Below are 25,222 nucleotides of genomic sequence, written 5' to 3' on the forward strand. Positions count from 1 at the left end.
TTTTATTATTGTTTTAATGTTTATTTATACGTTAATGTTATATTTAATTTGATTACATTAATGTTTAAGTTAAGATTTACAAGAAGTGTTAACTGCTACTAACTTTTAACTGCTGTAAAAAAAAGCACTTTATTTGTTTAAAGTTTTGACAAACCAAAGGTTATTGCACTTTTGTTCATACAGCAGTAGTTTGAAAGAATAGAATTACACAATACACTACTTTTGATTTCATTATTGAATTTTGCGCATGCTGATATTGATCGCGATTAATCACAGAAAAATCATGCGATTAATCGTGATTAAAATATTTAATCGTTGCCCAGCACTAATATACATATATATATATATATATATATATAGTTTTAACATATTTTACATATACACAAGAGGTGTTCCATGTCATGCTGGAAATTAATCAACAAAGTTTCTGCAATCTCAATGACTAGGTTTTCCTTTGAAGAGCATGTCAGAAAGTCTTTTAGTGAAGATCAATGTTCTCATTTATGTTCTAGCTCAGGGGTATTCAATTAAAATTCAAAGAGGTCCAGTTACTAAAATTTCCTCCCAGCAAAGGTCCGAATCTTATATTGTCACTTAAAAAGTGTACCCTCATGTTAATAAAATCAATAATGCACATACAATTCTATATAATTTATTGTTAAATTTCAAGTGTTTTCAAAGTCTGAACTTGTATGGCACTTGAATGGAAAACAATCCTGTAGTTGCCTTTACTACATGTCAAGTAACAGACAACAGACACTGAATTTCTTCTGAATAAAATAAATAAAAAGTGCAAACACACCTTTGAGCAGCCTGAACTTAGGGCCTATATTTCAAGTAATGTAAAACATTCACAATCTTCTGAACAAAATAAAAGTGCTTTTAATCTTTAAGAAAAAAATTCAACAAAAGACTTTTGAGCTGCCCCTTTTTTAAACATTAACTACATTAATAACACAGGAACCTCAGGCAAAAGAACATTTCAAGTAAAATAGAACAGGGCAGAATTTACTGAATAAAAGAAAAGTGCAGAGCTTTGAGCAGCTCCCTTTTTCCTCTCTCCTTTCCACCTCTCCTTACTCCCTTTCCATCTCCTTACTCCCTTTCCGTTCCTAGTGAGAGAAATGGGCATGTAACTGTCCTATCAGCAGTTTGAATCTTAATTGTCCTGCCAGCGTAATTAGGTGCATTACTGCCACCTTCTGCTCTGGAGTATGGAACTGAAACAATCTGTTTTTGGCTTGGCTTTTAATGACGCTCCTGTCGTAATAACGATTAACTGCGCATGAATTTTATCTTTTTATGAATATCAAAGAGCTTATATAATCTTATAATATTAGATTATAATAAGGAGATGCTTAATATGATAATATTAGAATTTTAACGGGTCCGGGGCTGACCCGTCGCTCGGTCCGGATCCGGACCGCGGTCCGCCATTTGGTGGCCCGTTCTATTAGCTAGAATCAGTTGTACATTCACCTATATCTTTTTTTCGCTCTCTTAAGAAATGCAGTTGTCATGTTACCAAGAAACCACAAAACAAACTCCTATCCTGAAGATGTCAGAAAGCTTCAAGTTACTTTACCTCTGACTCTTTTAAATTCTAACACTAAAGACCCCTTCCATAAATGTTACATAAATGCCCACCTATAGAAAATATCTCCATATCATTGATCACACATTATTCCACAGTTGTTACCAATGAAAAGGAAAATATATAGGGAATTTAACTCACCACTGCAAACTCGTCCCTGTCCAAGTGTCCATCTTTATCAATGTCACTCAAATCCCAAACCTGGTTAAAGAAACATTACAATTTATATCCCATACAGTCAATCTAGCAAACATACAAATAGGCTGTAAAAATGACACACAACAGGTTCATCATGATTAAATAATGAATTTACCTTTCCTAGCACATCCACCGGCAGCTTCGAGTTCATAAGGACTGGCTTCACCTTTTCTCCAGACAGTAACCCATTTACAGGCACAAGACTGTCGAAAATACCATCAAACTTGCTTTTCTCTTCAGGCTGCAAACCACAAGCATAATGAATATGGGTTGAGTGGATCTCAGAAACAAGGCTCATAAAGAAGATGCTTTCTAAAACCACCAGACAATGTGCAGTACTAGATATTTGGTTTCAGGTTACACTTTACATTTTCTGTGTCCTTGTAGAAATATTTGCAGGGCAACGAAAGCCTTGGACAAGGACAAGGGCAAAAACTACAGCCTCTAGTGGTTAGAAATTTGATTTATGTTTGATCCTTTAACAATAGTTAACTCCTGCAGCACAGTAAGAGCAAATCATGTCAAGTTTATATTTTGTGTGTGTGTGCGTGTGTGTGTAAATGAATATAATATGCAAAATATGTCATTTAAACATTTTGCTCCGTTACATGATTCAAAGACTTACTCTAACGGCCCAGTGGCTGTCAGTTGATGAAGCGCCACCTAATGACGGGCTACTAGGGTCCTTCTGTGATACAAAATCATGTTAGAAACAAAATCAAGTTTCATGGTAGGATTTTCTTATTATATTTATTTGATATTCTTAAAGGTGCTTTCACATAAAGAGTGTTTAATGAATCTGAACAGAACCCTGGTGTGTTCTCAGATGAAAACATGCCGACACACTCGACTGTGAAACGAAACAAGCGAGAGAATCGTTTTAAAGTGATTTGACTCAGACAGCTCCATAAATTGACAGCTTCATTTGTACTCTATCAACAAAAGATTTTTACAAAAGCATTTTCAGCCCCACACAAACCTCTGTTCTGTATTTTCACCTTATTAAACCCATGCATGCAAAGTGTGAAACCAAACCAAACAACAAAAGACCTGAAAGTAAACAGACTTATGTGAAGAAACCCCAACAGAGACCTTCTCGATCGTTTGCAATATTAAACACTTACGAATTTAGGTGGGGGAACGGTGAGGTTTAAACTTGTGAGAGAGACATCCTGACCGCTCTGTGCACAGGCCACAAGCCGCAAAGCAACATAAAATCCCTGTTAACATAAAAACAAATCAAATATACAAATCAGATGACTTGCCTTGTATTCGGTCACTCAGTAATAAGGAATGCAGGATTATTTACAGACTAGCAGATGAGAAAATGTGGGTTTGACCTGCTTGTCCAGGAAACCTTTTCCATCTGGATCAGCAAGGTCCCAGATCTGTGGAAGAAACAGGAACCTCAGAGAGAATCCAGCAGAGAGACAGAATTTCTATTTTCAGGCACATTTACAATTCCCAGACAGATGCATTTCTCTCCTGCACCTTTCCCAGAGTGATATCCGGCAAGCCTGATTTCTTCAGAAACAAAGCGGCCTCTGTAGGTCCGACCCTCCCCGTGTTTCCTGGATCGACCTTTCAGAGCAGAAAACCATAAGACCATTGAGACGGTACTGTGGGGTCATTTACATGAAACAGTTTTGTATGATTAGGCCTAGACTCGGCAACGTTTAAGGGCATAATTGAAGCAGAAAGCCAGAAGTGATGGAGATGATACCTCAAGCCTTGTCCTGGCTGGTGCACTAAGCCCTGTGTGTTCCATGATTTGTCACTATGATTGAATCCAGTTGAACTGATAAACAAATCATGTTTACAAGTTTAATAGTAAAATCTACCTTATCTTATCTTTGTAAGTGTATGATCATCAAGAGCAGCGTTATCGTGGAACGAAATTCAGTATATTTCATTTCAACTCTTTATCTTCATTTTGGTCTATTTTCCTACATTACCCACGATGCCTTGCTCTCGAGACGAGAGTGATGCAGCACTGCTTTAGTCCTCTAGTGTGTCTGGCCTTCCTCTTCTGCCTCACTTCCTACTCTATACACTCTGCTCAAATGGATCAGATTCCACAGCTTTAACTTTCACCCCGTGTCATAAACACCATCACGCTTGCATATTGTGTTATGTTTCAGAGGGGACTTTTCAGCACTGATACAGGGATGTCAGAAACTGGCTAATACTCAGAACTCTGATATCAGTTTCGTACAGAAAATGGAAAAATAAAAGTAGTATTGATGCATTTTTACTGAAGGGAATCACCAAGATTTGTTTAAATTACAAAAAAAAAAAGAAAAGAAAAGCAACTGCATTAATCTGAGCAGCAGGTGACTTACCTGTCTGTAAAATGTTTCATACACTGGGTTCCCACTCGACAGCTGAGGAAGAAAGTAAAAAAACAAGCATGTTTCAGTGTTGGGTGTAACTTATATACTAGACTGAAGTGTGGCTAGAAATATCAAAATCTCTCTCTAATTTCTTCCCATCCCTTTCCTATTAGAAATCAGTGGTGTGATCAGATCACTGAACTCGCTGTAGTCCCTCAGCTCTGATGCGCACGGTCTGATTTGGTAGCTTCACATGGTTTCTATTCATTATCTCATTTCATTGAGGAGTTTCTTTAGATTTCATTGAGTTTTTTTGGGAAGTCAACAATGCTTGATTTTTCTTTTCAAAATGTATGAAACACTTGAATTTTTGGAATTGTAAGCAGAGGATTCTTCCCTCATACCACCAGGGAAGACGTGCATGTAATTACTTTGATGATGTCTGTACTCATGTTTGACACGTGTGAATTGAATAAGGCTTTGTATGTATTTTAGAGTGGAAAAATAACATGTTCTAAAAACATACACCCACCACTGGGATCTGATATAGAGTGATAAAAAGGGATAGTGCTGCAACGACACTGTTTACATTCATCTCGCGTAATGGCGGCTACTGCTCCTGGGAATGGAGAAAGTTCCAGTCTAGACCACGATTATCAAAAGTATGGGAATACTTTAAACAGAGGCCAAAATAAAATGGCAGCACAACTGCGATGCACGAGCACCTCAGAAGAAAACATCCTGGTGCTCTCCGACCTCAAAAGGACGAGCCATCTTTGTAAGTATTTATTATAACAATTAGTTTTGGGAGTAATTGTTGCGTTCTTACCTGCTGTGTTTTGGTCAAGTATTAATTAATATATGCTAGGTAATAATGGTAATGCTAATCGCTAACGGGATAAACTGTAAATATATACTGTATTTAATGTAGATAAATAGGCTACTAGTGCATTATTGTTTACTTTTGGCACAAGCCAATTAAATAAAATATAATCATAAGTATGTGATTAATAACAAATTATCTCATTAGTTAAGAGTTTAAAATGCTTTCTGTATTTCATAATAAAATGACATTCACTACACTTTCTGAATACAATTAATATTGTAAAGTAATCATATTAAACATTGTAATTAATCACATTCAGTTCATTTAAAAATATGCAGATTTCAGGAAGAGGTGTGTACAAGATATCTTTCATAAAAATGATGTCACTGTTTGCATGCCCCAAATGGCCATTCATGCAGTGCTTTTGTTGAATTTATATGGCATTTTGAATGCTTTTGAGTTTATATGGCATTATTTGTGCCTGATGCTAAAGTGTTGTTTACATTTTATTTTTGGCACTTTATTTTTGTATACTGTAAAAACTTCAACCACGTTGAAGTATTTTTTGGAAAAAAAATTAATAAAAGTTGAAATATTATATTAGAAGTTGTATTTATCATTTTTGTAAAGTTATCCAAAGGATTAACTAGTTAATCAAAAAAGAACACTAGATTAAGCAAATAGATAGATAGATAGATAGATAGATAGATAGATAGATAGATAGATAGATAGATAGATAGATAGATAGATAGATAAATAAAACAAAATCGTTATAGTCGTCGACTAATCGAAAAAATAATTGCTAGACTAGTCGACAGAAAAAATAATCGTTAGTTGCAGCTCTTTAAAGGGATCTGATGAATTTATAGATTTAACCTTGCTTTTCCTTTTCCAGTCAAGCAGTAAATGGGGACAAATTGTGGGTAGCAGCTTAAGCTCTAAGCTGAGAACAGAGATGTGAGACCACATGTGCCATAGGATTGGTCTGAAAAATCACTGAGCCTCATACCAATAATTTGTATAGAATTGAAAATCCTGACATAATGGTGCTTGAGATGGCAGCTCTGTGGCTTGCGGCTATATAGAAAACGCTTTATCACTTGCGTTAGTCTGATATTGATGGCATTTCATTTTGCATCCATAATCGTGTGCCGTGTTCGAATTCTCACTCACTGTCACCTCTATACAGCGTAATCAATAAACTTAAGCTCACTGTAAGGTACTGGCAGCTCCATAATACTTTATTGCTTTCTTGGCTGATCAATCAGCACGCTCACTTTTAACTCCCTGATAACCAAAGACACTTCACTCTGTGTAAAAGAGTCTGTGTGTGTGTGTGTGTGTGTGTGTGTGTGTGTGTGTGTGTGTGTGTGTGTGTGTGTGTGCGTGTGTGAAAAAGTTTCAGAATTACATTATTTCTCAACCGCCACCTCAATCTCTTCTTTTCGCATTCTTTGGGTTTAAACTCTTTCAAATACATGCTGCAAGTTAAACATTGGAGATCATTTACACACTTATAAATATTTAACATTAATGTATCTTTCAAAACTATTGTCACCCTACACTCGTAGTAGTTGTAAAAGAAAAGTACACATGAAAAAGGAGTGGTAGCACAGTGCTTAGGACATTGGACCATGTTTCAAAAGGATGTGATCAAATCCCACAACTGTAAAACTGCGACCCCTGGGTCCCTGAGCATGGCCCTTAACCCTCAACTTCTCAATTGTATTAAATAGGACGTATGTAAGTCGCAAATGTAAATGTAAATGCAATAATTCTGCTTTAATTGAAAAAAATAAAGCTTGGAGCAATACCAGTATTCAATGCAAAAGAAGCTAAGATGTGGCTAATACCGGCTCCTCTCAGTGGCAGGACAGATGGTGTTTGAACTTGTTAACAAATCATTAACAGTCACTATGAAATGGTTTGAGAGCCATGATTTGACTTTGTGCTCGATGGCAGTGGAGATATGCCAAGCCACAACCCTACTCAATTTATACAGACCTGACAGTAGCTCAGTGAAGTAGCTAAATACAGAGATAGTTTCTGCGTGCATTTTTGCTTATTATGTGTGTATTTTTTAACCTGTGATGGATTTCTCAGCATGCCTTCACCCATGCCTCTTCATTTTCACCAGGATGAGGCTCTAGGATAGCCTAGATGCCAAAACATTGTGTGTTTTTGGAGAAATGCCATACAAACAAGATTAATGGTTGAGTATCAGTGACCAAGAGCCAAGCTCAGCAACAGGAGACCTGTGATGCATCAGAGTGGTGAGGTTTAGTTACATATTACGCTACGCACAAAAATACTGACTCATGCTGATGGAGACGCTGTGTGCAAAATCATGTTCTATGTATGTCTGAGGCAGTTATATTCTGCCACTGAACAGGAAGTCACAATATCACCAACTTGCAAAACTCCACCCACTTTCAAAACAAATAAAATCCAACCGTTATATCTCCACTAAACAATGACTGGAAAAGGAGGTCAAAAACACACTGACAAAACATGTTTACTGCTAATGAGCAGTTACTGTACAGCAAAACACGCCCTTGGGGGCGGGACATAGACATTGCAGAAGGCATTTAATTGGACAAACACAAAACAAGTACAGGATGAGTCCGTTTTTATCCTTTTTCCAAAAAAAAATTTTTTTTAATTGGACAATTTTTAGATATACTGTTTGTAACCTTAAGGGACGTGAAGAAAAAAACTGAAACGCCAAATTTGTGAGACAAATGCAGCGACTTAAATACCTTAAACACCGGTAATAAACATCACAACACAAGGTTTATTTAAATAAATCCCGCTAGCTTTCATTACTGTTAAATTAATGCGCTAATTGAAAAGCTAGAACATATTCCTCGATATTTATGGTGAATATTTCCTATAAATAACCTCTACAGTTAATATTTGGTCGGTTACAAGGCATTTTAAGGTTACTACATCCTAAATGGGCTTTATATAACTCTACTAAATTCATACAAACGCTTGTTAGTTAGCTAGTGACGCTACTAAATCATTTAGATCACAGAAGTATTAAATCATCCTCCTATAATCGATTAACGATTAGCCGGCTAATGTTAGCTGGCTAATTGACCGTTAGCTGTGATAAGCAAGGTCCATCGCAATTGGCACAAAACCACTAATTTCGTTGACAAATATCTAACAGAAAATTTCTCATCGCTATTCTAACAAAATGCACGTCAATAAATCAGATTTCTCCACAACGGAATATGTTTTTAGCGGCTATTTACCTGAGTGAGGGTGGTGAGGGCTGCCATTTTCCCTGTTGCTCCGGGAACGGCGGGGAGTGCGGCATTATGTTTTCCCAACCGTATTCCGACAAGCCCCGCCTCCTGGTCTATTATTGGGTGGTAGTATAGCGGTTATGGATTACTATTTGCTAAAACGATGCTGCCCGCTCAGAGAACTGGATATGAACCAGTCCAAGAGTTGTGGGCGGGACTTGTATGGATACGGGTAGGAGAAAAAATTAACCAAATGAGATTTCCAGCTATTTTCTCATATGGTACAGATTAGGTGATGGTGCGCCCCACGGTGGACATGATGCTGCTTCATGTACATTTTTACATTCAGTATAATGCAGTATAATGTTGTTCCTCTGTGAGGACAAGGTTATCAGGGATTTGTCCTACTTGTCCTGTTTTTCTAATCTGAGTAGAGTTGCAGATAGCATGACTTTAGGAATAAAGTAAATATTCGTGTCGAATGAAGAAAAAACGGTACTTAACTTAGCACTTTTACTTCTTATGTTGGAATGTAAAAAAATATTATATTTCTTTTGAAACTAAAAAGCTTTAAATATAAATGATTTATCAATTTTTTTATGTAAAGGACAACTGCTTGAGAAAAACACTCCAGTTCCAAGAATTGTAAAGAATATCTGCAGATATACAGCACACGTGGGATATGTTTCAAAGCTGCCTCTAATTCAAATGTAAAAATAAAGTTCGTCATCTTCATCAGAATATTGATCTTAAACAGGGTTATTTTAGACTAAGCTCAAAAGAACTGCCAAATGTCAGAAAGTAAATTCTGACAGAATGATATGTAGAAGCAAAGCTGGAGTTGATTACTTTCTAGCCCAGGCTGTAGACTCATGCAGACTATCCATCACAGTGGTGTAAGGTGATTACACCCTAGATTTGATCCACATTTAAACAAATACAATCAGATTTACAATACAATCAGTGAATATGTGCATTGCCGATGCATCTTTAAACTACTAGACGTTTATTGATAGGCGGAGATAAGAAGGCACGGTCTAATTGGTCGAACGCTACTCTGCTGCGCTGCTATTGGCTAACCGTCCTGTCCCGCCATTGGCGCTTAGAAACAGCGCCACAATTTATTTTTGACTTAATGGAGGCGTCTGTTTTGTTTTTACTTGACAAGCGCATCACACACTGTTGCTAACGTGTTGCTAACCTACCGAGTGAAGTAAACCATTAACTAATCCGTCAAACCGGATTTACTTTTGCCGCGGATGATACCGCGGATGATGTTGGAAGTTAAACGGTTCATGATATGAGACATTTTAGCAGAGAAACTAGCCAGAAGCTGCATTTAGCTTAGCTAGCTAGCATTTAGCTTAGCCAGCTAGCCGCCCTGGGTGGAGCAGAGAGCCGAGCTTTACAGAGCGACGGAAATGCGCTGACTGAATCCCTTACAAAGTTCAGAATAGGTGAGATGAAATCTTACAAAACACCCACTGTTAATGATATTGTCTGCTTAGTTAAAAGGTCACGTAAATGTGATGCTACATCTCGGTAGCTTACTAGCGTCCTATGCTAACACGACTAGCCTTGCTATTTAAAGCGCCAGGAAACGAGTTCTTAGAGAAATAATTTTAATATGATTATTTTTTTCTTTCATATGAAAATGACATTTACAGCGGAAACATGAATCGCATACAGGTGAATTTGCGAGGTTTGCCGTCTCATGTATTGGAAGCAGTGTGCAGACCAGATACAGCACAAAACACCAGGTAAAAACACCCCAGAATTTCTACATCACTATAAATAATACAAGAGAAAAACTATTAATAATCTCAAGAATTCTATTATGATTATTATTATTATTATTATTATTATTATTATTATTATTATTATTATTTTAAAGGTTACCAGAAAGCATCATCAGCCCTTTAACATTTCCTAAATCAAAAATGCACCTTTGGGATCCGACTTCTAATGGGGATCTGGTCAATATTCATCTTACATGCTACAGGTGAGTCTGTGTTAAAGAATGAATAAACACTGTGGTATGCTGTTGTTGGAAATTAATAAACAAGCAGATGGTGGGATAAAGCAATTACTTTGACCATCTGAATGTTGTGTAATATTCTATACGGCATACAATAATCCTCTTGAAGGTTTGTGAACCTTTTGGACATTTTCTTCGTCTTGAATTAAAAAAAAATGAAGAAAAAAGTTTGAAGATGGTGAAAAACTTCAGGTTACAGCTTTACCTTTGTTACAAAGCACTAGCACTGGAGACTTCTTAAAAATTTCAATTACACCTTACATGTTTATGTAGAGCATTTACTGTACAAGTATACATGATATGAATCACATGCAAGCACATTAATGTAAACTGCTGTATTAAATTATGAATCCGTGTCATCAAGCCAATCAGATTCCAAAACTCAGCAGTGCTGTTTCATGTTTTTTTTGGTTTGTTTTTTTCTCTTCAGTTGTTGCTTCCTCATGAGATGTTTGGGTTTGTATATTTCAGAAAGCCGAGGCTGCTACTCATGGAGAAGGCGTTGCGTTTGGCTCATCGTCATGCACGACAGAGCAAGAAGCCACAGTTTTTCTGTTTCCTTATTGGGATGCTAGTTGTGGATAGCGGTGAGCACAGTACTCTTCAGTGACCATTTTGTATATCGATTCACTGATAAATGATGTCACAACATTTCAATGCCATTTATTTGTAGAGCAAATTTAACAACAGACTTTATCACAAAGATAAATTTGTAGGAATTTAGATCTTTAATGAGAAACACAGAGAAACACTTCCAGGAAAGAACATGAGGAAGAAACCTTGAGAGACCCAGACTGGACTCCCAGATCAGGGAGTCTCATCTGAGTGATGCCTGAGAGTGGCAATAGGAAGCGTTACATTATCCTGCAATAGAAGAGTAAAGTAGTGTGGTTACAGGAAGTTTGGTAAGAGCAGATTGTGGAAAAGGTATTTAAGGTAAAGAAAGCATTTACGATTACAGCAGCAGCTCTTGTGTACAAATCTAGAGTATCCAGGTGAGAAACAAGAAATATTAGACAAAGTCTGTAAACTAGCTTTTGCATCTTATCTTGCAGATTATTAACTAGTTGAATTTCAGTTGCATTATATAGCTGCATTGCATTCTGGGATTTTGAGACCTCCACTGAATTCTGCTTTGGATTCCTTATTACTCTGACCCTGAATTTAACACTGCTGGAAACGTAAAAGTATGGAAAGAACGTTTGGTTTTTGTGAGATAAGAGTGAAAACTTATTGAAATTTTTTGAGCTGCACAAGCTATGACAGAATCAGCCAGTGATAAGGGTGAAACACAACCACTAATGTCTCTCAGGAATAAATAAAATACTGCACCATCCACTAACCACATTAATGCTAGAATCGCTGAATACATGGTTTTGATGGATGTGTTTCATGGCAGAGTTTTCCTATGTACATCTATAATCTCTCATTTCTGCCATGTAGATGAGGAAGGTGTATCGATCACTTTGGATCGGTTTGATCCTGGCAGAGAGCAGCCTGATGGCTCCACAAAATCTCCGACTGCTCTCCTCCCCGGCGACGTTCTAGTGCCATGCTTGTTCAACACTCAGCATGTTCCTGACAGTACTGTGTACTCCGCACATGACCTGGACATCACCTTTAAGGTAGCTGATCATAGTGTGTTCTTTTGTTTGTCGGTTATGTGTAAGTGACATGTGGTGATGATGGAGCAGCTGTTAAAGAAGGTCTCAAGACACTCAGGTCATGGTGTGTCACAGCAGTAATGAACGCTTTCTCTGGCAGTTACTCCAACCTGTCTGTACCAGCTGCACCTCAGGGAGAGGCAATTACTGTGGTGTGTGTGTGTGTGTGCGCGTGTGTGTGACTCGGGTGGTATGTGCACAAACAACCTTTTCATTAAGTATTTATTAAAAAAAAAAAATTAACATTCCTGATTCTTGTTATATCTAAAGTGTACATTATTATTATTAGAGCAAAGAGGGCCATGTACATTAGTTGGTTTTTTTTGTATTTTTTTTTTTTTTTTTTTTAAGTTAAGAGTTAAGTTTTGTTAAGAGAAGACCCAAAATTTGTTCCCTGTATTCAAATGTACAAAATCTGATTTTAACAATAAATAAGCTGATTTACAGAAATGTGTATTTTTATAATCTGACCACTGGCCTTTGTTTATGAATAAGCTGTTTGCTAGATTTATTTAAATAGAAAAGGTGTCATTTATATTCTAAAGTGATATTTTTCTGTAAGCCTGATTTGTGACATTGTACATTAAACTTAGTGTGTTAAATAGATTTAGGGTGAGGTATTTCAGGACCCTGTTTACATCACCGCTTCAATGAATTGTAGAACTGTGGAAAATCCTCTTATAAGTATGAATGGATCTCAATTTAAAAAATTTAAGTTTGACAATATTCTGCTGCTGAATCTATTATTTACGTTTCCCCAGTGGGGATAAAGTTTCCTCTTGTCATGTGTTTTCTCTCTTCCCCTGTATTTCCTGATCCCTCGGTCAGATGTTGGAGCATTCATGTAGCAGCAGAGAGCTGATGGAGCTGTGTAAGCTGATAAGTCTACGTGCGCGTCTCAGCTGTGTGGAGAACATGGACCGGCTGAGCTTCGGCGTGCACTGGGCAGGCGTGACGCTGGCAAGCTCACTAGAGGCCGTCCCTGTGCGTGTGCTGCCAATCATCCCTACTGCACTGGCCAGGAACCTGAGCAGCCCAGCCAGCATGGCACAACCACTCCACACACACACTAATACAAGGAAACGAGGGTGAGTCAACACACTTGTAATCACATGCACTGCATGGAAAAATGTGTGGAAAACTCTAACTAAAAATGTCATTCATCTAAAAGTAGAGATGGCACAGCAACACATTTTCTTTTCTTTTTTTAATTGCTTGTATTTTTTTGTGTCTTCAATTTACAGACCATCTTTGTAACATTTCAGTGCAAAAATCCATATTAAACCCATCACCCCTTCCCCCAGATCCCAACTCAAATCATCTGAGGAAATCCATACAAATTAAAACAGCTCTTTAATATGGAAAGCATGGCTCTTTTATAACTTTTAATAATAATTTAATAATCCATTCCTACTGTGCATGACTTCGCAGAATTCTTCCAACTTGTAAGAAGAATCAGTGGTCCTATCATTAACGCTGTCAGCACCCACAGTCTGTGGGGAAAGTCCACATAACACCCCCCACGTCCCCCAGGACAGATGGCACAGGCACTTTTTCTTCTCTGAAAGCTTGATATTGATATTTTCTGTGAAAACTACTAAGCTTTATAAAAATTTTTTAGTGAAAGCACTTCTACAGGCAAATACATGAAGAAAGATCAAAGCTAAAATCTGCTTGTACAAAATCATTCCCACTTCAGAAAATGTTTTACAAATCCAGTCTTTTCCATCTGATACAGAATTCAATCAAATGCCTTTTCTTTTCTCTGGTATCAGATCTGATTTTGCTCAGGTTTCATTCTGATACCGATCCCTAGCTATCAAGTCGATACCTGCTCTCAGTCAAAATGCATTCTGAAAGCAGCAACTTACAGCAAAATAATAAAAGCTAAAGTTAAAATGTTTCCAAGCTGTTTTTTTAGCATTAGATATTTGTAAGTGATTCATGTTTGAGGCTGTACCATAATTCTGTTATACTGTCTTATATCATATTCATCAAAAACAAATTGTTGCTTTTCTAATGATTTATTACATTACTCGCCTTTTATTTTATTACATGATTGCATATCAATTAGATTTGTTTTCCTGTTTAGATTCCTGACCATGGACCAAACCCGCAAACTGCTTCTCATCCTCGAGTCAGATCCAAAGGTCTACACGCTTCCACTTGTCGGAGTGTAAGTATTCTCAGTTTTGCACGGGTTATGTATCAGTTCCACATGACCTAGAATATAAAATAGTACTAAAATTACAATTAATTCTGCCACTGGGAAAGGGAAGAAAGTATATGATGAAAGATAACATGTACATATGAATGCAGATGGGTGAAGAATATGACTGTGGAATAAAGTGCAGACGTGACAGTGTGCAATTATAGTGTAGAAAAAGGTGTGTGGTACGTGTAGTAACTGCTCACCTTTTAATCCTGCTGCTGTGGTCATTTAATCTACATTAATCACAGCCTGACCAAAGCCTCATGGGAGATTTGTAATTGTTGTGTGTGGATAGTGAAGGTAGATGAAGGTTTTTTGTTTTTTTTTTCCTGCATCTCTCGTGTGACAGATGGTTAAGTGGCGTTACACACATCCACAACCCAGCAGTGTGGGCGTGGTGTCTGAGGTACCTGTACAGCTCCTCCCTCCATGACAGGTGAGTGCTGCGTCCATCTGTTCATTCTGACACTGCTGTTTAGGCTCTCTCTGTCTCGTTCGCTCGCTCTCACAATGAAATTTTCACCAGATGTTGGTAACAACTAGGGCAGGGCGAATTGGCCTAAAATCAAAATCTCGATTAATTGAACATTTTAACTCGATTACGATTAATGAAAGATTATTTAATTTTTTTTTGCCCTCATTGTTCACTGACAAGTTTTGTTTAGTAAATATGCTCACATATTACAAGTGAGATTTTTGACTGAAGGGTGCATTACTTGATTTTAAAATAATTGAAGGAAACATACACTATCTATTATCTATGATTATTTATTGAACATCAATGTTGAACAACTGAAATTAAAGCACACATTGCCTAAAATGAACAGTCACTTTGTTCTTATTAAAAAAAATAAAAATAAATAGCTTGCACTTTTGGAAAAAAAATAAATTATTTTCAATGTTTTTCAGATTAAAAGTAGAAAATAAGCAGTATCTCTTCTTGTATATCCTGTAAATAATATTTTAAACAGTGCATTTCATTGTCTGTCGTAATGGCTGAAAGTTTTTCTTCCCGTGAAGTCCCATTCAGAAAGCATATCTTTCAGACCTTGCGCAATCATATCTGCCGTGTGATCAGCTGGAAAATATGCCGTCTCAAGGCATCTCTGGCTCAGCTTCCAATCGTCGTCAATGTAGTGCAAAGTAAGGCTCAAGAATGGGTCCATCGTCCTGCGCAGTTTTAGAAAAATGTGATCGCGATGGCACAGTGTATCTTCTGTCAAGAGTTTTAACGAGGTGTTTAAACCCGCTTCGCTCCACTGTAGCCAAGGGAGTCATATCCTTTGCGATGTAATAACAAATAGCGTCAGTGATTTCATTCCATCTTCTTGAACTCTTCACATACTGTGTGGCATTTGTGAATGCATTTGTTATCGACATCTGCTTTGCGGAGGCACTTGTTGCTGGGCGCTTGTTATTCTCTTTTTGGGTTTTTTTGAGCCATGCACTGTTCATATTCAGTAACGTGATTGCGCTCCAAGTGTTGAAACAAATTGGTGGTGTTACCTTTGGGCGTCAAAACTGTTTTTCTACAGTGTCTACATCTGACTACATTTTGTTCGATGTCATCCTTACCGAAGCCAAAATGTGTCCAAACAACTGAGACTGTGTTTCTCTTTGATACAAGCTGCTCTTGTTGCTCAGTTGTCTGAGTGTTTAAGCTCTCCATGCTCGACATGTCGGCGGAGTAACGTAACATAACGGAGCGGGGTCACGTGACTCCACATGCGGTAGTGTTTTTAATGGGAAAGTAATTCGAAATAATCGACCTGGAAAAATTTGATCGATTATAGGTTCTGAATGTCGATTTTGATTACTTTTCAATTAATTGCCCAGCCCTAGTAACAACCCATTCAATCCACACATGCAAAGAAATCAAACCATAGATGTCTGTAAATTAAGTTATGTTTAATAATGTTAAATGACACAGGGAAAAAGTATTGAACATGCTTACTGAAACACATTTAATACTTTGTACAAAAGCCTTTGTTGGTAATGACAGTTTCAAGAGTTGCATGCATTGCTGAGGTGTGATTTTGGCCCATTCTTCCACACAAACAGTCTTCAAATCTTGAAGGTTCCGTGGGCCTCTTCTATGAACTCTGATCTTTAGTTCTTTCCATAGATTTTCAATTGGATCCAAGTCAGGTGATTGGCTGGGCCATTCTAGCACCTCGTTTGGGATCATTGTCTTGCTGAAATGTCCACCCTTGTTTCATCGTCATCATCCTGGTAGATGGCAGCAGATTTTTATCAAGAATGTCTCTGTACATTTTCCCATTCATCCTTCCTTCAATTATATGAAGTTTGCCAGTACCGTATGCTGAAAAACAGCCCCACACCATGATGTTCCCACCTCCAAACTTTACTGTTGGTATGGTGTTTTTGGGGTGATGTTCAGTGCCATTTCTCCTCCAAACATGGTGTGTATTATGGCATCCAAAGAGTTCAATTTTGGTCTCATCTGACCAGACTATATTCTCACAGTATTTCACAGGCTTGTCCAAATGTTGTGCAGCAAACTTTAAACGAGCTTCAGCACGTCTTTTCTTCAGCAGTGGTCTTGCTTAGTGAGCGTGCATACAGGCCAACTATGGGTCCAGTGGTAGTGTGAAGAGCGAGTAAATCAGAACGTGATTGGCTGGAGTAGACGGTGGGCGGAGTCCACCTATTTGTGGATTCTTGTGCACGTCTTGACATTAGAAATGTTTCAAATCCACAAATGCACAGAACGCAATCCACAAATGCGTGCAGTGATTCACAAATGCACAGAACGCGATTCACAAATGAGCAGGAAGCAATTCGCAAATAAATACAATTTATAAATAATCCCATTTTATTTATTTGTGAATTTCATTTCTTTTTGTGAAATTTGTAAAAATATTTGTGAAACTCTTTATATTTATTTGTGGATCATAATGTATTTATTCAGAATAATGAAACAATTCTGACCCCATAGTCAACAACTGTACCTGCTGATTCCAGGTCTTTCTGATACGGATTATGGCCCCAACAGTGCTCACTGGAACATTCAGAAGTTTTGAAATCCTTCTGTAACCAATGCCATCAGAATGTTTTGCAACAATAAGGTTGCGAAGGTCTTGAGAGAGTTCTTTGCTTTTACCCATCATGAGATGTTTCTTGTGTTGATACCTTGGTAACGAGACCTTTTTATAGGCCATCAGTGTGGACAGAACCAGCTGATATTAATTTGCATTGACAAGGGGCAGGATTGCTTTCTAATTACTGATTGTCTTGGCTTTCTATGCCTTTTTGCTCCTCCCTTTCTTCATGTGTTCAATACTTTTTCCCTGTGTCATTTAACATTATTAAACATAACTTAATTTACGGACATCTATGGTTTAATTTCTTTGCATGTGTGGATTGAATGGGTTGTTACCAACATCTGGGGAAAATTTCATGTCAATAGCACCTTTAGAAATAAATTTACTGAGAAAAATGGTGACGTGTTCAATACTTATTTTACCCGCTGTATATGGGTACTTGCATGTTTTTGGTAAGTCTCCATATAATATTTTTTAGATTTTCTGTTTCCTTATTATTGTGTATTAATTGTCAAAATGAAATTTATATATTCTAAAACATACAAACAAAATCAGATTATAATGAATGTAATACCAATGTGATGTAAGTAAGGCAAGCAATAATCAGCTTATTGATGAAAGTGTTAGAGTGAAGCAGCTGGTGGAGTGACACTAAAACTATACATCATTTTGAATAACAGGCGTGTAATCGTGTCTTTTCCAGAGTGATGTCTGAGGATGATGCATTTCTAGTGGTCCTGTACTCGCTCACTCACCGGGATCCTGAGTTTTACCAGTGCAAGCTGCATGGGCCAAAAGATGTGAGCTTTCAGCTTCTCAGCAGCAAAGAGTCCCTCACACTTTATAAGGTCTGTTCACTAAGTGTGTTGAATTTCACCCAGCATTCACACTAGCAAGCAGTGAAGCAAGACTTGACCATTCATGTTAGGCAGATCAGGTTTAAATGAATGGATCTTCAGTTATTTCTTGGACCAGTCCTTTGGCATGCTTGGTTTGAAATTTCTCTCAATGTTTATTTTCTACCTTCAGCATGTTATTATCGTGTCGTTATATATATATATTATATGACCTCTTATTAAATGTCTATAAGACATTAAGAGAAATACAGATTGGAAGGTTGAAGCAGAGATCATTGGGCCCTCTGGTGAGTTTACATAACTAGTACAGTTACTAGTTATGTTACGTTACTCTCTCTCTATTTGTGTGTGTGTGTGTGTGTGTGTAGAATGTGGAGCCAGCAGAGGGACGTTTGCTTCACTTTGAACTCAGTGCTGAGAGTCAGAATCAGGAGGCTGAGCTCTTTAAAGAGGCACTGTCTCGTGCAGCGTTATCAAGGTACAGTAACCTTTCTGTATTCTGACTGGTTAGATGATGCTGAATTTTCTATAACAGCAGCTTTGACAGTAGTTTGGCTACCGGTTTATATTAAAATGAGCATTTTATAGTGGAAATGGTAACTCCATCATACTGCCATGTCTAATGGAGAATCCATTCTCATACCTCAGATTTGCCTGCAATCAGTATTCATTGGCAATGACTGTATATTTTTCTTTCCATCAGAGCTGGAGCTTCATCTTCAGCTGCAGTCCAGAACAAACTGTCCATCAGTGACCATGACTCAGGAGTGGAAGATGAGGATCTCTCTCCTCGGCCATCTCCTAATCCTCACCCCATCAGTCAACAGGTCTGACAGCTCTTACATGTTCATCTGCTGCATTACTCAGTAAAGATGTGACGCTAGTATTTTCTTTAAAAACTGCTACACTTTGTGTGTGTGTGTGTATAATATATATATATATATATATATATATATCTAAAATTTTTGGAAACATATCATAGCACATATCATGGAAACATCACAAAACCACTTGCACTGTAAATCTATAAATATAAATCACTGTAAATCTTATAAATTAAATATAATCATGTCAACAACAAAAATAACTTTTCTTATGGTCTCTTTATATGTAAATATTTCCAGTCCAGAAACACATTTGTTTTCTTAATCCAATTTGTGTCGGTTTTGTTACAAGGTCAGATATCTGATACCTTTTTCTATCTGATCCTCCTTTCTGATTCTGGTGCATTTCTATTACTCAATAATAAGGATATACATTACGTTCAGTCACATGTTGTAATTACATTCATGTTAATGAAATTCACTCAAATGTGCCATTCAAAGTTTCCTGAACTAAATGTCAGAATTTGCATCTCTAACATTGGGTTCTTTCTTTCAGTCATTGGCAGTCTTTGTTTTCAAGAATAATTTGTTTCTATTTCAAATGTGGGGAAAATTGTAATAAATATACTATGAAACTGAAGTGTTTGTGTACAAAATCATTTGAATGGTTAACCTGAGACTTTGTTAGTAATTCTCAATGAAATTGATTCATTCTGTTTAAAGGTTTATGGCTTGTGACAATGTCACAAGCCATATTATTATGGCTTGCAGATTATTACAGACTGATTATATATATATATATATATATACACATACATACATATACACACAACACATCCTGCACAATTATTTATTTATTTATTATTTCCCTTTTTTTCCCCAGACTAGACAAGTCCAGCCTTCTGTCCCAGAGCTCTCCATGGTTTTGGATGGCAGCTTCCTTGATGGGAAGGTAGTGGAATCCCATGAACACTCCCTCATGCATCCTGCCCAATCCAGTCTTCAGCTTAGGGCCTGTAGCAGTAACACACCACCCTCCAACCCGGTACCACGACCAACTGCTCAGAGTGGCATGGCTGGTCCGCCACCAATCAGGAGACCTCTGACCCCAGTTTTGTCACAGCCAAAGCTAAATAGAACACACTCCTCAATTGGGCACCAACCCTCCACATGCAGAAAGTCGGTTTCCTCTGTGGTCCGAAGATCAGGCAACAGCTTCTCTGCGTCATCGTCTTCCTCATCATCGTCCTCACCCAAGACTGGTGCATCCCCAAATGGCTCTCTCCATCATCACACACCGAGATCTGGTCACCAAAACCAAAAGAGCAAAAAGGTGACCATCATGCCAGATCAGACACCACTTCTGCCTCCTTCTCAGCATATGGTGTTTCACAGCACCCCAGCTTTTAATTCTACCTGCAGCTGCTGCCCCACACACCATGCCCACATGCCCATGTACCAGGGCAGTACCTGGCAAGGGACTCCGTCTCCACCAGTGCAGAACCCTGTATATTGTCCACCTGATGGCAGTCCACATCGGGACTGCAGTCTCTCCACTTCCAGGCCTGCGTTATCTCTGCCGTGCCGCGTCTCACCTGCTAAGAGCCCTGTGTGTCATGCTGGTATTCCCCTGCATTACACTCCATTACACGGGCAACACGTCCCCAACACCAACCCCTGTGGTGGAGCTCTGGACCAGGCGGTGCCTGTGTGTCAGACTCAGTGCTGCCACCACCAGCCTGGTCCAGTGGCAGTCAGTGCACCAGACATAGGCATGGGCCTTCTTCCTGCTGATGCTTACAGGATGCTAATGGAGCAGGACCGGCAGCTGAAGCAACTTCAGGCTCAGGTTCGTTGTTTATGAAGCCATAAGAAGTCAGGAACAGCACTGGGTAATAAAATTCCATAGCAATATTATCAGGTGACTTAATCATATTAGTATGATTTCCTATAACACCATGTCAAGGTTTTTATTCTGTGATGAATATAATTTTATGGCTGTAAAAACATGAATTGATTAGTCATCAGTTACTGAAGATAAGAAGATTCATTAGCAAGTATAATGAGTGACCTGAGGTCTTGTGAAATCCACCAGACCGTGGTCAGTCTGTTATGAACCTTTATTTTATTTTGTGTCTCTTAGATTCAGAAACTTCTTGATGCCCAGAGCAAAGTGTCAGAGCCACTTTCAGCATCTCCAGAGGTGCAGCAGGAGCAGGTCATTCAGACCTCTACACTTTCTGACCCCCTAAAGAAGACAAGTGTGAGCATCGCAGTAGGAACAGGTACACAGAAAAACTTTGATTCCTACAGCCTTTTTCAGCCTTCAAGAACCCATCAGCTCAACACCTTTTAAAAATGTTTATACAGGAGCCAGTTTGTTCTGGAGCTCTCCCAGTTACAGCTCTGTACATGAAGGTCAGTCTATTGAGTGTCATTCTGAGGCTAACAGCACAGTGTCCTCCAGACTCAGCTCAGAGAACATTCTCCATAGTACAGTAGAACAGAGCCCTGCAACACCTCGACTCTCCACGTCATCGCCACAACACAAGTAAGACATCTGCTGTTAATACACTTTTAAATAATCTGCTTTTTGTGCTACACCGTATATGTGATTACATTTAAAAATGTATTAACTATTTCTTAACTCCCATTTACAACATAAATCGCAGGAATAGCTTGAAGAATGCTGTTGTAAAATGGAGATTTTATGGAAAATAATGAGTCAGTCAGGGTGGAGTGACAAAGTTCCTACCCCAATAACAGCACTTCTGAAAGTGCTTTGTTCCTCTTGTAGCATAGCAGAACAGCAAGTCGTGCTTTCTTTCTGCTACATTTAATACCGTTGGAAATACAAATACGAGCTAGTTAGTGTTTTTACTTGCATAATAGTAGTAGTAAACAATTGTTCCCTCTCTAGCCTATTTATATATTTTATTTTACATTTAATTAGCACATATTAACAAGATCATTGCATAGCATACTCTGTCTGTACATTTGAAATAAACGATTTTTAATAACTTCAACAGAAAATCACTATAAACAGCTATACACTATAGAAATGTTAACAATATGTTTCAAGCTGTGATGAGAATTACAGCCAGATCTATTGTTAGAGCTGCTGTTATTGAAAATAAATCAACACCGTCTGAATAATTGAGAATTCAACAGTGCTTTTAGTATTTTGGAAAAATAGTATGATTATAGATATGTCATTGTAAATCTTGTGAGAACAAGAATAATATTTGTTTTGTTTACATTCTTACTCCAAACTATTTAGATTGGTGTTACAGAACTTGTCTGCTGACGTTTCTCTCTCTTTTCGCAGCACATCAGATGCAGCAGTTTCTTTTCAGAGTCCTGTGCTAGGAGAGAGTGCAAGCATGTATTTTAACTCTCAGTCTAAAGACACAGAGGGCTTCTCTCAAAATGGAGAAATACCTGATCATAGATTTTATCAAGAGTTACTAGTAAGATCTCTTTCTCTAGCTCTCTTTTACTGTAGTCTGGAATCTTATATTGTGACGTGGTTCATCCTTTTGTTCTCCACCCCACCCCATAGGGCCAAGTGAAAAGCCGTCTCCAAGACAGTGTAACTGAAGAAGAAATAATGGAGCAAGATGTTTACAGCCTTCATCCCAGACACAGTCTTTCACCAAGGAATTCTTCTCCAAGTAAACCTGCACTCAGAGAACAAAAAGTTGAGGGTTTAGAAGAAGACCGGGTGTTCAGCGCCACACTAAAACAGCTGCAGAGCCTCGGCGTCAGCGTGGAGCTTGATACAGGAAAGTCCATCCGCAGCACTGTAGAGAGTGCCAGGTACGTGAAGCATCCTATGCTGTGATATGTGTTGTCTTTTTCTGTGCTCACACTGTAGCTTGCCACTGGCCACAGGCTGTGTATCATGTATTCACAGTCCTGTGAAACTTCATGCATGTTTCTTTGGCAGCTCTACATTTTACAATTCTGAGTATTCTGCTAGAAATATAAAATCTTTATAAACCTCTGAGATTTGTTTTGTTTTCTAATATGAATCTTGTTTGTGTTTAGCACACTAGCTTGCATAAACCCTGAGGCAGTCATCCCAAGGCTGGCTCTCTCTGAGTCCGTGGGCACCAGTATCTGTGGGTTGAGCAGTGGCGTGGATCTGAGTTTAGAAGCCAATGCCATCGCTCTAAAGTACCTCAGCGACTCTCAGCTGTCCCGTCTGTCACTGGGAGGCAAGACTCCTGGAGCCCAGTCCAATGCCAGTGCACTGCTTTTTGGAAGAACTCCGCTGGATAAGAACAGCACCGGACTGAGTATTCTTTCTCCCAGCAACATGTCACTAGCCACCTGCAAGTACATGAAGAAATATGGACTGATAGAACGTGGAGAGGAACAGGATGACTGCGGCATGAGAGCACAGACTGACTCTGCGCTTGGCTGCTCCATGCAACTTGACACATCAGAAAATGTTTTGCGAGAGAAGGAAACTGGTTTTATTCTAAAAAATGTAACTAATAAGAAGCCTGAGCCACTTTTCTCTGATCAAGAATCTCAAAGCAAGCTAATACGAGACCTGAAGCCTAAAATGCAGCTTCTTACTCACACAAAAACAAGCCCAGAGAAGGAGAACATCCCGAAAGACATTATTTCTCGACCTCAGCGGCGATCCTCTTTATCTGAGAACCAGAGACTTGCTTTAGTGGCAGAAAATCAAGGCTCTGTTGGGAATTTTCTCGACCTCAGCAGGTTGCGACAGCTCCCTAAATTGTTTTAAATACCTTTTTTCTAATGCAGGAATTGTATGGATCTGAAATTGTTTACCTTTTAATTGTGCCTTTCTTAAAAATGTACATTTACCACTAATGCTTGTATATTTTATGCTATTATGAAGATACACTTTGGAGATTTTAACGTGTTTGTGTGTCCTATTGTACAGTCTGGAATACTTTAGCTTTCTTTTATGGTGGTGTTAGTTGTATTTTCTTGTAGTTGTAGAAAGTGATACCAGTCTTTTTATTAATTAAAGAACCTTAAACAGAATTATTTCCTCTTTCTCTGTGCATACGTGTGTGTGTGGCTGTGGCTCCTAATGGTCCAGTGGCAGGATCTCAGACTCTCATTGCTGCAGTCTGGGTTTGAGTCCTGGCCAAGGAGCTAACCAATGCCCCTGAAAAGTTAACTCTCAGCGCCCATCCCAAGCCCGTATGCTGTGAGAGGGCTGTGCCAGAAAGGCAAATTCTCTAAAAGTTCACTGGAAAGCATGTAAAGTATATTTTAGAAACAAGATCAATTATGTTGGGGGGGGTGGGTTTACATAATTATAGTCTATATTTATACACACCACTATGTATAGATGGATAACCATTTCCCCACATACCACTTATCTTTTTTTGTACACACAAGTACAAATGTTTTAGGTGTGAAAAGATGATATAAAGTTAGAATGCTTTTTTTTTTAAGTGAATATTTTTAGTCAATTAACGAAATAGAAGGTAAATGAAATTAAGAGAAATCAAATCAGTTTGGTGGCCACTCGTTGCCTGAAAAATTTTTTTTTCTAATTACACTTGCACTTGAAGGAACTCAGCAGGTAGGTTGTTAGAAACATATTTGAGAACTAACCTCAAATCTTCTGTAGATGTAGGTTGCCTACAATCCTTCTGGTTGTTCATATAAATCCCAGACAGACTTGATATTGAGATCAGGTCTCTGTGGGGGCCAAATCATCACTTCCAGGACTCCTTGTTCTCTACACTGAAGATAAATCTTATTGATATTGGCCGTATGTTTGGGATTGTTGTCCATCTGCTTGTATTTCTCAGTGTTGAGGACACATTAATCCTGACCAAATCTCAAACACCTCTTGCAGAAATTCTGCCCCAAACTTGCAAGGAACCTCCATCATGCTTCACCTTTACCTGCAGACAATCATTGAAACTGCTGTACAGCCCTTTGGTGAACAACATGATACTTAATCAACATAATATGTTTATATTTATTTGTCACTGAGCAAGCCTGAGGTGACCAGGGTGACTGTAGCAGTGAAAGATCTTCCATTAAACTGGCCAGATTTCTTTAGACCATAAATAGGTGTACCTGGATCTCACTGGTTTCCACTGATGGTACTGCGGGATATCTTCCAGTGTCAAAGGGAAGTAAGCATGATATGTATTTCATTGGCTGTATTGTTTCCCTGCCACTTTGTCTATGGGCCTCAACACTGCCTGGTTCTTTGTGCTTCTTCAAAATAGCTGGAACAACAAAGCCCAGTCTGAAACCCCAGTCTGCTTTGAAATCTTTGCCTGGGAGAGTCCTTGTTAATGCAGGTTGTTCTGCTCAGTCTTTCCATGGTGTAGGGGCTATGACATG

General features: G+C 38.4%; 2 protein-coding genes across 11 annotated transcripts in view; one reads left to right on the plus strand and one right to left on the minus strand.

Moving 5' to 3' along the window:
* The window catches only part of eps15l1a (epidermal growth factor receptor pathway substrate 15-like 1a), a 32,633-nt gene extending 24,304 nt beyond the window's left edge, over positions 1–8,329 (minus strand). For 8 of the 10 annotated variants that reach the window (XR_007139231.1, XM_027158954.2, XM_047806869.1 and 5 more), the window contains exons 1-8: positions 8,212–8,329; positions 4,135–4,176; positions 3,284–3,373; positions 3,133–3,180; positions 2,917–3,012; positions 2,418–2,480; positions 1,908–2,033; positions 1,736–1,795 (exon numbers count right to left, since the gene is read on the minus strand). Coding sequence is in view for 9 of the 10 variants with exons in the window: in XM_027158954.2 (XP_027014755.1) it covers positions 1,736–1,795; positions 1,908–2,033; positions 2,418–2,480; positions 2,917–3,012; positions 3,133–3,180; positions 3,284–3,373; positions 4,135–4,176; positions 8,212–8,238 (552 nt within the window). In the remaining variant the exon portion in view is untranslated. Of the gene's footprint in view, positions 1–1,735; positions 1,796–1,907; positions 2,034–2,417; positions 2,481–2,916; positions 3,013–3,132; positions 3,181–3,283; positions 3,374–3,515; positions 3,591–4,134; positions 4,177–8,211 lie in introns of all 10 variants that reach the window. The other 2 variants (XM_047806865.1, XM_047806877.1) reach the window with 2 other exon arrangements.
* A 971-nt stretch (positions 8,330–9,300) lies between these two features.
* On the plus strand, positions 9,301–23,893 carry stil (STIL centriolar assembly protein). Its single transcript, XM_047810388.1, has 17 exons — positions 9,301–9,662; positions 9,873–9,965; positions 10,100–10,207; positions 10,715–10,830; positions 11,687–11,868; positions 12,736–12,995; positions 14,000–14,083; positions 14,469–14,555; positions 17,888–18,032; positions 18,410–18,519; positions 18,745–18,868; positions 19,749–20,714; positions 21,009–21,150; positions 21,236–21,416; positions 22,194–22,335; positions 22,428–22,684; positions 22,916–23,893. Exons 2-17 carry the CDS (start codon positions 9,880–9,882, stop codon positions 23,625–23,627), a joined length of 3,702 nt encoding a protein of 1,233 aa, XP_047666344.1. The 5' UTR covers positions 9,301–9,662; positions 9,873–9,879; the 3' UTR covers positions 23,628–23,893.
* Positions 23,894–25,222: the final 1,329 nt, after the last annotated feature.

This window comes from Tachysurus fulvidraco, chromosome 2 (assembly GCF_022655615.1).
Source record: "Tachysurus fulvidraco isolate hzauxx_2018 chromosome 2, HZAU_PFXX_2.0, whole genome shotgun sequence".
Classification (NCBI taxonomy): Eukaryota; Metazoa; Chordata; class Actinopteri; order Siluriformes; family Bagridae; genus Tachysurus; species Tachysurus fulvidraco.

Coding starts and splice junctions, on each gene's coding strand:
- stil (XM_047810388.1), top strand. CDS start 9,880: ATGAATCGCATACAGGTGAATTTGCGAGGTTTGCCGTCTCATGTATTG. Junction 18,033..18,409: donor AGTCCCTCACACTTTATAAG/GTCTGTTCACTA, acceptor GTGTGTGTGTAG/AATGTGGAGCCAGCAGAGGG. Junction 18,520..18,744: donor TCTCGTGCAGCGTTATCAAG/GTACAGTAACCT, acceptor TCTTTCCATCAG/AGCTGGAGCTTCATCTTCAG.